At 30.7% G+C, this 14,408-nt stretch overlaps 1 protein-coding gene across 3 annotated transcripts; it reads left to right on the top strand.

Annotated features, from left to right (window-relative positions):
* The first annotated feature begins 3,937 nt into the window (after nucleotides 1–3,937).
* LOC121229645 (DEAD-box ATP-dependent RNA helicase 37) lies at nucleotides 3,938–7,608 on the top strand. 3 transcript variants are annotated; one of them, XM_041114386.1, is made up of 7 exons: nucleotides 3,938–4,210; nucleotides 4,355–5,239; nucleotides 5,320–5,403; nucleotides 5,904–6,146; nucleotides 6,306–6,473; nucleotides 6,675–6,788; nucleotides 7,038–7,608. In XM_041114386.1, exons 2-7 carry the CDS (start codon nucleotides 4,481–4,483, stop codon nucleotides 7,530–7,532), a joined length of 1,863 nt encoding a protein of 620 aa, XP_040970320.1. In that variant the 5' UTR covers nucleotides 3,938–4,210; nucleotides 4,355–4,480; the 3' UTR covers nucleotides 7,533–7,608. The 3 variants fall into 3 exon arrangements, with proteins under 3 accessions (XP_040970320.1, XP_040970319.1, XP_040970316.1); XM_041114385.1 differs by having other exon boundaries at nucleotides 3,959–4,157; XM_041114382.1 differs by having other exon boundaries at nucleotides 3,959–4,210; nucleotides 4,300–5,239.
* Nucleotides 7,609–14,408: the final 6,800 nt, after the last annotated feature.

Raw genomic sequence — 14,408 nt, 5'->3', positions numbered from 1 at the left:
ACAAAGACGAATGACATGTAGCCATGTTTACTTTTCATCTATCATGTAATGCCAATAAGAGATATCATTTACCCATGTATTGTGCTATGATTTCTACTATTGTAAATGATGCTACATACTGCAGAAGTCGTATACCCAAAGCACCAACTTTCAATTCCTTATCTATTTGAACTTAGGTTTTTACTTACATCAAAGTATACGAGTCATACACACATAGTCCATCATCCACTTAGAATTAAGTTATGACATACTATGAACGTTACAAATGAATAAATTCATAAACAGATTCATGATCTATTCTACTTGGGTCCTATTTTATGTACTGTCAGTCTAGTCAGTCACATCTATGTCTCTATCTTTTAGGAGTCATTTGCTCTAATGTTTAAGACAAAGCATTTCTCAAATTGGATTTTATAAACAAGACATTAGTCTTTCAATCTGTTTGCTCATTTCCAATTAAACTAAGGACATATTTAGGTTCATCTACTAATATAAGCCGTCTTCCGTATTACGATCTGACCACGTAATATTGCTCCGTATTAGTTAAACATTAAATAACCAGTGAACTAATATTTGCTTCCATTTTGCTTTGTGTACAAAAATCATTAGGGACAATGTACAAAGAGTATTAATACAATTCATGCATAATTTTATTAAATAAATATGTTTGAAAAAATATAATTATACATAGACAAAAATACTACACGTAAGGCACCAAATCTAACATTTATTACACAATCATATTATTGGACTTTCTACTTCATATTGCTGGCTAACATTGGGAGACATGTTAACGAGAATTATTGGTGAACTTAGACCACTTACCTCTACAATGTCAAACTGGGTATATATCTTTGTTGCAATATTTCAATTGAGCAATGTGCATCATTCATCATTTCAATATCCTTGTTGTCATTCAACTCAATTGTAACATATTTGACTAAGGCTCTGTTTGTTTCACTGAGAATGACTTCCGAAAATGATTTCTGGTGGTATTTGGAGGAATCTTTGTAAAATATTTTCTGTTGTTCGGTAGATTTCTTAAAAATATTTCATAAAAGTTATTTTCAATTAAACAAACATACATTTGAGATTTTCTTATTTTTTCATTGTTTAATTAAATTTATTTTTATCTATAATTTTATATTTTACATTGATTTTGCATATATTAAAAATATTATATCAAATTTAGATTCATTACAACGTCATTTTTTAATAACATGACTACTAAGTGAGTATTTTTTATTTAAAAATATGACATCAACAAAATTGACAAAAAAATTTAACGATGTCAACGATTGGACTTGATTTTCAAATTTGAAAAGTAAAGGGACTAAATTCTTGAAAATAAAAGTACAAAGACTAAATTACAAATCTGTGAAATGTACATAGACTTATGACATACTTTAACCTTTATACCACAAAACATTTATTATTAATATATTTATAATTGTAATAAATATTTATTATTAACATTTCAATATTGAATATTTTCAATAATATGTGAATAATATTATTTAAAATTATTATTTTTAAAATTTATTATTAAAATAAAATTAAAATATTAAATAATTTATTAAAATAATAATTTATATTTATTATATTAATAATTTATTATAAGACTAAATATAAATAATTAAATGTGTATGTTTAATAATATTGAAAAATATAATATTTTAAATATTTAAAAAAAATTTATTATCATTATAATAATATTAAGCTTAATTTAAGTTAATTTTTATATAAAAATAAAATTATCTATAGATAAGCTCTTTTTCAGAAAATGACTTACGCTCTTTAAAATGGTAAGTCATTTTACAAGAAAAATGGCTTATTTTATATTGACCTGTAAGTCATTTTCCATTGACTGAACTATTTTCTGTGAAACAAACATAGAAAAATACAAAAAAAAAATCTATAAAATCTTTTAGATATAAATAAACGGACCCTAAATTTAATGATGTTTCAACTTAGATAATCTCTTCTAATTTCAACCTCAAAACTTTTCCTAATATAAATTCATCCAATTTTCCTAATAATATTTTATATAAATTCATCCAATTTTGTGCTTTTGTTGAAAGCTAAGCTGATCGGATGAATTGATCAAATACAACCTCGATTTCAGTATTATGGATTTGTCCGTTGTCATAAATAATATTTAAAAAAAGTGTTTTACTAAAGAAATTCAAATATATTTTTTTTCACTGCAGAATAAGACTTCTAAGATTTTAAAAAAAATGATTTTAACTAAAAGCAGTTACTTGAAAATCAATTGATACCAGCTTTTGTCAAATACAAAATTTGAACTTTATCCGAAGGTCTAGGTTTAGTTATCATTGGATCAACGGTTTGAGTTAAGAGGAAAAAAGAAACATTATTAAATGGACAGTTAATGGGGCAAAAGCGTGTCCTATAGAAAGTGTTATAGGGAAAAGTAAATTCTTCTTAATCAATAATTTTAGATTATTTTTTTAAGATAATATTTAGAAAGTTATTTAATAATTAAATTTTAGTATAATTATTTGTAACTACACATTTTAGATATGTTTGGACAGCCATTGTAATTGAAAGATCTCAATTACACTATAATTCTTAAGGGGTTGAGAATTACAAGCAAATACCAATTACCTTATAACTTCCCTAAACACCATGTACATGCTTTAAGTATAAGAATTTATTTTTTATACACATTTACAAAAGCTATTTTTATACAATAATAATATATTTTAATTTTAGAAATATAATTTATTTTTAAAATATAATTATATAATAATTTTAAGATAATATATTACTTTTAAAAAAATATAATTATATATTTGTTATTAGATAACTTTTTTTTGTTATTGAGAAGCTCAAATATGTCACACTATTTTTGACCTAATAACAAATTAGATATATAAATACTATATTATAAATTCTATTATTTTTCCATCGACATATAATTTACATAAATGTTATAAAAACTACTGAAATTTTATAAATTTTTTTAAAGTTATATTATAAAAATAAAAGTTTTTTTAAACCATGTCACATAGTACGATACCATTTGAAAGAATGAAACTAGACACAAACACAAATGCAGTTTGTGAACTCTTTAATTTGAGACATGTAAATTTTCAAAATATGGCTAATAGGACATTTGTTATTTTAAGAAAAGATTTCTCATATTAACACCACTAATTTAGTATAGTTTAAAAGAGAATGGATTGTACTAACATGTCGCATACTTTATACTTTCATTTGTAGGTGAAATTAAGATGATTCATAATTTGAAAAGTACATGGAGAAGAAGATTTTGGTAATATTAATGATACAAATTCATATTCGGGTTTAGATGATGAAAAAATTGGTCAAATACAAACAAATGATGATAATAAATATATATTATAACCCACCAAATATAAAATGCTAGAGCAAGTAGATAAAATTGCATACGATATTTATTTGTTATTAGTAATCATATTGTTGATTATTTTCTCGCACTAACATATTATATATGATGATTTGGACTAACGTATCACATACGGTGATTTGATTTTAACTTTTGTTATTTGTTTATTTTTTCTCATTTTTATAATAATTAATATTTTAAAAAATTAATTTATGTAATTGTGTAATTATAAATTTTAATATCAAACAAAAATTTGAAAAATAAAACAATTAAAAATATTTGATATAAATACAAATTCAAAAATTATGAAAAGAGGAGTTTGAAATTTTGTGTAATTGAAAATGTTAAAAAAAAGGGTTAATGGTTATAATTATTTTAAATATTAATTAATGCGGCAGTTTAATTCTTAAATAAGATTTATATTATAATTAGAAATGAACTTAAAAACACATTATTAATATTATTAATAATATCCCATAATTAAAAAAAAAATATCCATAATTAAACACGAATTTAAGACGCCGTTACCCGTTGGTAGGATCTTTTAATTATGACGCAAGCCCCAAATTGTACGGTCACCAAACAACCTTCTGTAGATTTTTTCTCACACTCTCTCGTTTCTTAGATTTCTAGCTCAACGCCAACACCAAAAGCGAAAGAAAAATCAAAGAAAATAAAAGACCAGAAAAGACCAAAAAGCAGAGGTTTTAATCTGATTTTTGTCTTCTTTAAATCCATAAAGCAAACAACACTATAAAAAATCAAGGTACCCCCATTTTTCAGCTTCCTACCCCATCTTGCTAAAGAAATTTCAACAAGGTTTCTGCTCTTTCTCATCTGTTTCTTGTGGGATTTGTTTTGATTTTTCTTTTTCTTTTTGCTTGATTATTTTCATACTTTTTCTCCAGAGTTTTTTTTGTTGATTGTCATTTGTTGACTTTTGCTTGCATCCTCATTGACAAGGTCTGATCTACAAGGAGGAGGAGATAAGAAGGCTTTTATTTTGGAGGATATTGGGTTTTTTTTTTGTGGTTGAATTAGGTGTTTGTTAGTTTTTTTTTTGTTTTTTTTCCTTAGGTTTGGGAAAATATGACAACTTCATGGGCAGATTCTGTAGCAAACTCTGCATCTGAAACTGTAGTTTCAGACAACAATTCCTTACGTCGTCCAACTCGGTCCACTTATGTCCCTCCCCACCTTCGTAACCGTCCATCTTCCGACACACCTAACCTTTCAGGACCGGTTACTGAGAGGACAAGTTTTAATGGTACCACCGGCGTGTCCCAATGGTCCCGGCCAAGCATTGGGGGCGGTGGCGGTGGGACTAAGCCCGAAATAGGGCGTCAGGGTCAGGTATATGGCTCTTCTGGACGTGGCGGTGGTGGTTGGAACAATAGAAGTGGTGGTTGGAATAGGAGAGAAAGGGAAGTAAATCCATTTGATGATAATGATGAAGCTGATGTTAAGGACCAAGCATGGGATGAACAAGAGAATTCGGGGATCAATTTCGATGCTTACGAGGACATTCCGGTGGAAATTAGTGGTGAAAATGTGCCACCACCTGTAAATACATTTGTTGATATAGATTTAGGGGAGCTTTTGAATCAAAACATTAGGAGATGCAAGTATGTGAAACCGACTCCAGTTCAACGACACGCTATCCCTATAGTATTAGGAGGTAGAGATTTAATGGCTTGTGCTCAAACAGGGTCTGGGAAGACAGCTGCTTTCTGCTTTCCAATTATTAGTGGAATTATGCAGGAACAGTATGTACAGAGACCGCGTGTAGCACGAACTGTTTACCCTCTTGCTCTCATTTTATCTCCCACAAGGGAGCTTTCTTGTCAAGTAAGATTCTTATTCTTTAGAACATTTGATGTTTTAGAATGGTGCTATGTGTTTTTTGTTCTGATAATATTAAATTTCAGATACACGATGAGGTGAAAAAATTCTCATATCAAACTGGTGTCAAGGTTGTAGTTGCCTACGGAGGGGCACCAATTACCCAGCAGGTTATTATCGCATCGAATTAAGTTTTGAATGTCAATCTTTTTGTATGTTATATTTGGTTTCAGGATTCTTTACAAAATCTATCTTTTATTTATTATCAATGCAACAAACAGAAAGGAAAGTCTATGCATTCATAGGAGAAACAATGGTGCACAGAGATTACTGATTTGACTCGATATTTCTGCCTAATTTCAAACACTATTATCCTCATTGAGGCAGAGTGTGAGAGGGGGAAGGGTCTGTTGTGTTTCATAAGCTATTAGATATATTCTCCATGGAATACATGGTTAGGTTGAATTGCGCTAATATGTATACTAGCTTGTTTAGATTAACTATTAAGGAAACTCATTTTTTGCTCCGTATCAAATTCTGTTGCCTGGCATTTCTCTTTTTGTTGTTATGTGACCCTTTTTTCTCTCTCTAGATCTGTAATGATTATATGGCTTATCAGTCTCCTTGCAAAACCATACTTCTGAATAATAATGCTTTGTTCTATACTTAGTTGCGAGAGCTGGAGAGAGGAGTTGATATTCTAGTGGCAACTCCAGGGCGATTGGTTGATTTGCTAGAGAGGGCTAGAGTATCATTGCAGATGATAAGATTCTTAGCGCTCGATGAGGCAGATCGTATGCTTGATATGGGTTTCGAGCCACAAATCAGGAAGATAGTGGAACAAATGGACATGCCTAATCGGGGTGTGCGACAGACAATGTTGTTTAGTGCCACCTTTCCAAGAGAGATACAGGTTGGTTATAACTATTAAATATAGTTTCTCTGTATTATAGCCGGTTTTCTTGATGTATTTTTGTCAAGTTTTGCATTGGAATATAACTTAGTGCTGGCTTGAATTCTTTTGTTATCTCTATATATGTTTGAATTCTTTTGTTAATTGGTGATTGTGCAGAGACTTGCATCTGATTTTCTTGCAAATTACATATTCTTGGCTGTTGGGAGGGTTGGTTCTAGCACGGATTTGATTGTTCAAAGGGTTGAATTTGTTCAAGAGTCTGATAAAAGAAGTCATCTCATGGATCTTCTGCATGCACAAAGGGAAAACGGAGCTCATGGAAAGGTAATGTGAGACCATCAGGAATGGGCTTGCTTATTGAAGTTCCTTTAACGATATACATTTGGATTGGAGTTAATTACTGTATATATATGTTTTGATAAATATTTACCATTCAGGGTGCTAATTCTGGTATCTAGTCTCACTGAATCTATAGGTCCGAGATAATTGTTAGTTGTTGATCCGTGTATGTCTTTTACTTTGCAGCAAGCTTTGACATTAGTTTTTGTGGAGACAAAAAAAGGAGCTGACTCATTGGAACATTGGTTGTGCATTAATGGATTCCCAGCAACCACTATCCACGGTGATAGGACTCAACAGGTAATTGTTAGGAAAAATGTTGCTTGATATGATAATTTATCATAATGCTCTTTTGCCTATATTATATGCTAGTTTCTTTTATTCTATTGAGCCTTACTATCGTCAAGGTGACTTGTGTCTGATTAAGTCCGGTTTTGGAAGTTGCACTACCTCCTAGTAGAGCAGGGTTTTTAGTTGAAAGCTGGTCTGAGATGTGTTGCAATGTATGTGCTGAATGCCTGTATAAATGCATGGTTTGTTTTTATGCAGGAAAGGGAACTAGCATTGAGATCTTTCAAGAGCGGAAAGACCCCAATTTTAGTGGCAACAGATGTGGCCGCTCGTGGTCTTGATATACCCCATGTAGCTCACGTGGTCAACTTTGATCTCCCTAATGACATTGATGATTACGTCCATCGGATTGGAAGGACAGGGCGTGCCGGTAAAACAGGATTGGCAACTGCTTTCTTTAACGAAGGCAATTTGTCAATGGCAAGGCCACTAGCTGAGCTAATGCAAGAAGCAAATCAAGAGGTACCTGCATGGCTTACCCGATATGCATCCCGGGCTCCTTACGGTGGTAATAAAAACCGACGATATGGAGGAGGAGGAGGGCGTTTTGGTGGGCGTGATTTCAGAAGGGAGGGTTCAGTTGGTAGGAACCTAGATCACTACGGCGGAGGTAATAGTGGCACTGCATATGGATTTCCCGGGAATTATGGCGGAGGAGGATATGCTCCGGGAATGACAAGTGCTTGGGATTAGATCCCACTTTATACTGGACTATATATTTTGTATTTCGCTGAGTATATATATTTTTCGTCAGATGTTCAAGGATCAATCTCTGTTTTTCAGTATTTAGCATTTGCATCAATCTGGGTTCTAACATAGGGGGTTGTGTAGAGGGGGCTGTAGGCTGGTGACATAGGAAACTGACCATTTAGCCTGTCCACTGATCACTGATATATAGAAAATTAACCACTTAGGCTTGGGTCCTTTTGGCACCATATATATCCTAGCCAGAACATTTATATCTTCTTTAACATGAATATAGTAATAAAACAAGCATTTTACAAAACACATAGTTGTTCTCTTGGATTTTGGGTGCAAACTCTGTGTTCAAAATTATTATCTTATAACAAGTAATGTAATCATATGAATTGATACTTCTGCTCTTAATTTCATACCAAGTTCCACATTTGCTGCATTAAAAGATGACATGGGGTAAGGTTAACCAAATTGAAGTTAGCCCAGTTAAAACAATTTTATTATTATTTTGTGATTGAAGGTAAACTTGTTAGTCCACCAAGAAAGATTATTTCAATTCCAAGGGAGTGATTCTTAAAAGATTTTTTAAATTTTGTTTTCAAAAAAAAAAAAAACCAAATTATGGACTCCCGTGGTCTAATTAAGTGAATCTTTGTGCGCTGTACAATTAGAGGTAGAATTTACACACGATAGAGGCATATATACACCATATACACACATATTACATAAAAAAGAAAGTGCAAATAAATGCTTGCTACTCGCTCTCCCGGAAGCTCAAACTCAAGTGAGTTTTATGGGTGAATATCTCTTGACTGTTTAACTATTTGTGAGAGTTTCTAATTAATTAATTTTAAGATTCAAGATTTCAAGATTTGGAATTTTTAATTCAAAAAATTAAATTTTTGATAAAATGTCATGCTTGGAAGTCTTTTGTTGTTATAAAAATAAGTTTGAAGTTGGAGGGTAAAGCAACAATGAAAGTCAAGTAAAAATTAGGCAAGTTTCTTTTTTTTTTTTTGGAATGTACTTAGGACAATTTAGAGTTTAGACACGAGTTGTTTTAATTTGTCGACATTTCATTTTGTTAAAACTAACTTAAATGTCTAATATCATATTTAGGGCGAGATATCAAAATTATATTTGGCACAAATATTTCTAAATAAGCTATTTTTTTAAGAAAAAAAAATACTTCTCTCAAGTAAAAAATTAGCCCCAAACATTCTTTTTAGAAGCTAAAAATTTCTTCCAAAAATGTATTTTTCCCAAAAACATTTTTGAGCAACATTCTTAAATTATGCCGGTAATGGGTGGGTATAAATTGGTAATATTTGAGTATATATAAAGAAATGGTTCTCATTATAAGAGTTTTTTTTTTCCTCTTTAGAAGTCTTGTGGCCACTTTTAAAGGAATTTTCAGAGGCATTGTCGAATTAATAATCGTGCATTTATACAATTCAACATACCACTTTTACTAAAAAGTATAACACTTAAATGTTAAGTTCAAACTTGTATAATTAGTTTATTATTATTTTTCAGAAATTATAGCCTTCTTATACACCAAGATTCGAGTACCAACTTAAGTTGCACTTGATCAAATCCTATGCCTTTTAAGTAGGTATGATCGGCCACTAGACTATACCATCTTGCTTTGATTCAATAATAACAAAATTGTTCCTTCAAAGTTCATTTGTTATCTTTAACATTTTCTTCATATCGGTTTTATTTCAAAATTGGAGTGAAATCTTTCGATTATCAATTTTTCAAAAAATAATTCTTGATAAAATTTATTAGTCATATAATTGTTTTTGTTAATTTTTTTTCAAAGGGATTCAATTAGACATTTTTTACGCATCATCTTCAATCATCCATCTTCATGATCGATACTTATATACCAAAATTAAATAAATCAACTAAGACATCAAAATTTTCATCTTTACTAATCGAGAATATGCCTCAAAGCTTCCAAAAAATTTATTTTACTAACATAAATTAAAGCATATATAAAACTTATCAAAGCTTCTAAACTACCACAAGTTTATAATAATATTTATATGTTTATAATTTGTAATTATTACATATTCTATAATTAGTTTTAAATTGCAATTATAATGTATATTATAATTAATTTTATATGTGAATTAATAATTTTAAATTATAATTATAATTATATTTAAGCCTCAAGTTAGTAATTTGATAGAAAATAAACGTGATAATTAGGCGATATGTCAGTTTTGAAACAAATTTTTCTCGGAATTTAGAGAAATAGGCCATTTGGAGGCATTTTCGTCCCAACGGTAATCATCCAATGGTCCAATATTCTCAACGGCTATTTTCTTTTTTCTTCATTCAATCCTCTTCTCTCAATTCTATCAATCCATCTATTCTTTTCATTATATTTTGTAATTTCTTTGATTTTAATTGAATTTCATAAAGTAAAAAATGTCTATGCCTCTTATTCGTTTGGATCACAAACACATTTCCAATATCCGATTACAAATAATAAGAAAATATCAGTACATTTTTATGTTAATTAAGATAATTATTAAGTTTTTAATATTATTAATTTTTAAAATTATATGTTTATATAATCAGACCGAAGATCGAATTATTGAGACGTATATACACAATTTAAGTGCAGGGGCACCGCGTGTCATTGAACAACACTTGCAAAAGGTGAGATTCTTGCATGTGTCTCGTATATTAGCTCTTTGTTGGAAAGATAGAGACCCGAGACACACACATTCCATCTTCCATGCGGTGAGTGTACAATTACACTCGAGGATGTAGCATTACAATTTGTTTTACCAATTGATGCGCTGATCGTTAAGGGGTAGTGCGTGTTGGTGATTGAAGCGCAATTTACTACCAACTATTAGGCAAGGTGTCGTACAAGTTTAGTGGTAGTCGAACAAAAATGAAATGATTAAAAGATAATTTATCATATCTCGACAACTCCTCTAGTGCGGTTGAAAGACAATAATTCGCATGAGCATTCATATTGAGGTTAATCGAGGGTCTTCTGATGCTAGATAAATCTCGAAGTTTGATACTTTTAAGGTGGCTCCTACAACTAATCGACTTAAATAAAGTCGGGTGACTCAGTTGGGAATTAACTGTGTTGGTGATATTGTATTGAGAGATGAGTTGAGCAACGAAAGCAAAAAAAAAAATCAATGGTTGCATACTCCTTCAATCATGAGCATGGTACCGCCTATCATTTTTATGTCCTTGAGTAAACTTCCCTTATCAATTCCCACTCGTAATAAGGTAAGATTAATTTAATAATATAATTATCATATTTTTTCCACTATTATATTTGTGAAATAACATATTATTTGAATAGGTGGAATAATGATGCGAGTCATGTAGGGTATCGAACGAGCTCGAAGATATTCGACTATTGTTAAATCAACGATCAGAAGTCGATGTTAGTTTTTGAAATTTTCAACTATATAACATTTACGTAAGGATTTTAAATTTAATATTAGGTACGCAATAAAAATTATAATATTGTATTGTAGTTTGAATAGATGCAATACTTTGAATCGAAAATTCAAGAATGCATCCCAACCGATATTTTTTGCGAATTGCAATATCTGGCATGTCAAAATGCCATTGATAGTGTTTGCAACGGTTGAGATGCACAAATTTTATTGAGTGATGTACTAATACTAGTTCGAGTTTATGCAAAGTATTCTGTCGTCACCTCAAGAGCTCGATGAACTTCACAAGATCGACTTGTAGAGGAGAAATGATGAAGATTGACCTACATTCCATGCCAAATATATCTACATCTAGGAACATAGGTACAATTTCATACCTATACGCGAACCAATTGTCTTACTGGATTTGACAACCTCTTCCGATTACATTACATGGTTTAAACTTCATGGTAAGCTATATCTATTGCTGGAGGAGGAAAGGAGTAAACAAATTCATCGTAGAAGGCCAACACGACCTCACATGAGGCCGCGATTGAGAGTACATGTGTTGAGTTCATCATCGTCAGCTCCAACCCCAAATACTATACTAATGAGTGTACCACCTCTCAGTCAGTATGGTTCATATTTTTCTAGTGCTTTTATTAACCTTATATTTTTACACAAGCACAAAATTATGCACCATCGTACCATGCATCAACACCTTCTCCAAGAATATTTTTTGCACCACCTCCATCCCCAGAAGCATTCTATCCACTACCGTCAACAACATCAATGTATCCGCCATCGCTTACAATTCCAACATTCTATCTACAATAGGGTTATTTGACACCATATACTTCTCCATCGATAGTGTCACAAACACCCCCAACATCACTGTTCTTTAGAGGTGGGTCATCTTCGCAATCATCTATTAATTCCATTAACAATATACGATGGGAACCTAAAATGCAAAAGCATTCTAGCACGAAAGAACAAGATGAAGATGAAGACAATGTTGGAGATGAAGATTAAAATCAAGATGGAGGTGATGAAGATGATGAGTTGGAACCTCAACCACGACGAAATTCTCCTCATAATTAACACCCATAGGGTTGTGGCACACATTTGGGCCGACAGCAAAGATGATTTTTGAAATTTAATTTTTTCTCATGTAAATCATCATTAAGTTTGTATTAAAATTTTCCATCTATAATATACTTATTCACATTTTATAAAAAAAGTGTTTGTTTATTTTTTTACATCAATAATATACTTATTTATAATTTACGAAAAATGAAAAAAATATTTTTATTGTATTTTTATATCAATAATATACTTTTTTTACAATTTAAGAAAATTGCAAAAATTGTTTGTATTGTATTTTTACATCAATAATATACATATTTACAATTTACGAAAAAAATGAATAAAGTTTTTAATTCGATCATCTCCTCAATGTTCCCTCCAAGTGTGGACATGTTGTCCTACTATGCCCAAGGTTCCTACAATAATTGCATAACCTTGGTTGGTCTATCTTTTCTCGAATATCCATATTGTTACGTATCTGACAAGAATTCAGTTGATCTTTTGTCTTGCGATGCAATGTAATATCTGATAGCAACTCAAATGAAAGTTTGAAACAGGCGGCCACATACTTTCCTTAGGGACTGGTGGGAATTCAGATTTCCATACTTTATATATGCATTTTAGTTTGTACACTTCATCAACATAGCTCATGCAATCTGGATCTACCGAGGCACATGCAACAATTACATGTACGCATGGAATACAAAGTGCTTGAAATATCCTACAGTCATAGATCTTCTATCTCAGGTATACACGGTACGATCCCTCGATAATACCTTTGTCAGGTCTATAGAACTGCGCAACCCAAAATATTTGATTTGGATACGAGTGACACATTGCAAACATAGAGTTCGCTCTTTTTGCATTTTCTATACTATTTTTCATCACTTCCTCGCACCAATGTAGCCGCCCTTTATCTGTCCAACATATTTTTCTACTTGCTCTGGAAACAAGGTTCATAAGTAACAATGTGTTTTTTTGATGACTGAGGTTATCAACAAATGATGCATCCCGTCAATACGACATTTATGCATTCCACTAGGTTTTTTTGTCATCTGTTCAAATTATAGACATCCATCATATGATTGAGTCCACTGTTGTAACAACTCTTTTTTAGTGGTACCGAGCACGGTGGTTTCGGAACCTTATTTTTCGATGATGGGTTTCATAAATATTATTATTTAATATTTATGAGTGAGATACAAGTGTAACAACCTTAAAATCAGTGGTGTCAAAAAATGAGGTATCGGAACCTCAATTCCATAAACCAAGCTCGTAAATACTTTTATTAAATATTTACGGAGTTATTATATAGGTGAATTGAATTTTAGATGGGTAGTTTTGTTGAATTAGTAACTAATTAAGGTATAATGACTAAATCGTAAAAATGGTAAAAGTTAATTGGTATAGAGTTTTTATTTGTTAAAAGGATTATTTAGTAATTAAACTAATGTTTAAGTGGTAATTAGGCTATAGTATAATATAGTGGACGGTTAGAACACATTTTTGGCATTAATTTTACTAGAATTTATAATTAAAATGTTAAAATGTGAAACAAAAAAAAAAGAAACAAAGTGGAAGGAACAAAAAGGTATTTTTTTTCTTCTTCACCACCGTTTCTCCATAGCTAAAGATCCGATAATTTCAGCCAACTTTAATCCCTTGCATGGTATGTTCATTTTAGTCAATTTCTTGTAATTTTTATGTTTTTTGTGATCGTTGTAGCTTGACTTAGCTAACTCGTAAGTCATTTTTCTAAACTGTTATAGTTTCTAAAAATTTCCAATGTTGAATTCTTGAGGTTCTTAGTGTTAAATGGTTAGATTGGAAGTTTAGAAATGAAAAAAAGAAGACTATTTTGTAAAGTGAAAATTGTTAGTTTTTAATATAGGGACTAAAGTGTAAATATTTAAAAAATGATGATAAATTTATATAACTATAGATAATAGAGGGTTTTAGAAGGATGGAATTGAGATTGGCTTCAAAATCGAGGCTCAAATTTGAAATTTATGACTATTTTGGTTTTAGGGACTAAATTGAATAAAATGCAAAAAATTAGGGGAATATAAAAAATAAAACTGAATTGATATATGTTTATAATAGGATATTATAAGATGTTTGGAATTGATAAATTGAAATAAATTATTATAGATTGGGAATTGAATTAATCGAAGGATAATTACGAAAAAAAGAATTACAGATTAGTCCTGATACCTTGTTTGTTGTTGTTTTTGCCAGGTAAGTTCACTTAGAATTTACTACGTTGTTTATGTTATGACTGATCTATATTGTAATGTCTTTTAGTAGAGTTAAATATAATTTGATGATTTTGGCATCTATGGACTAATATGAGAAATATTATTAT

The sequence above is a fragment of the Gossypium hirsutum genome, chromosome A01 (genome assembly GCF_007990345.1).
Source record: "Gossypium hirsutum isolate 1008001.06 chromosome A01, Gossypium_hirsutum_v2.1, whole genome shotgun sequence".
Taxonomy (NCBI): Eukaryota; Viridiplantae; Streptophyta; class Magnoliopsida; order Malvales; family Malvaceae; genus Gossypium; species Gossypium hirsutum.
The sequence above is the reverse complement of the archived record's forward strand: the minus strand, read 5'-3'. Positions and strand labels throughout refer to the sequence as shown.

Excerpts from the sequence above, each read along its gene's own strand:
- LOC121229645 (XM_041114386.1), top strand. The coding sequence starts at position 4,481 with ATGACAACTTCATGGGCAGATTCTGTAGCAAACTCTGCATCTGAAACT. Across the intron at positions 5,404-5,903 it reads GGGCACCAATTACCCAGCAG|TTGCGAGAGCTGGAGAGAGG; the intron begins GTTATTATCGCA and ends TTCTATACTTAG. Across the intron at positions 6,474-6,674 it reads AAAACGGAGCTCATGGAAAG|CAAGCTTTGACATTAGTTTT; the intron begins GTAATGTGAGAC and ends TTTACTTTGCAG.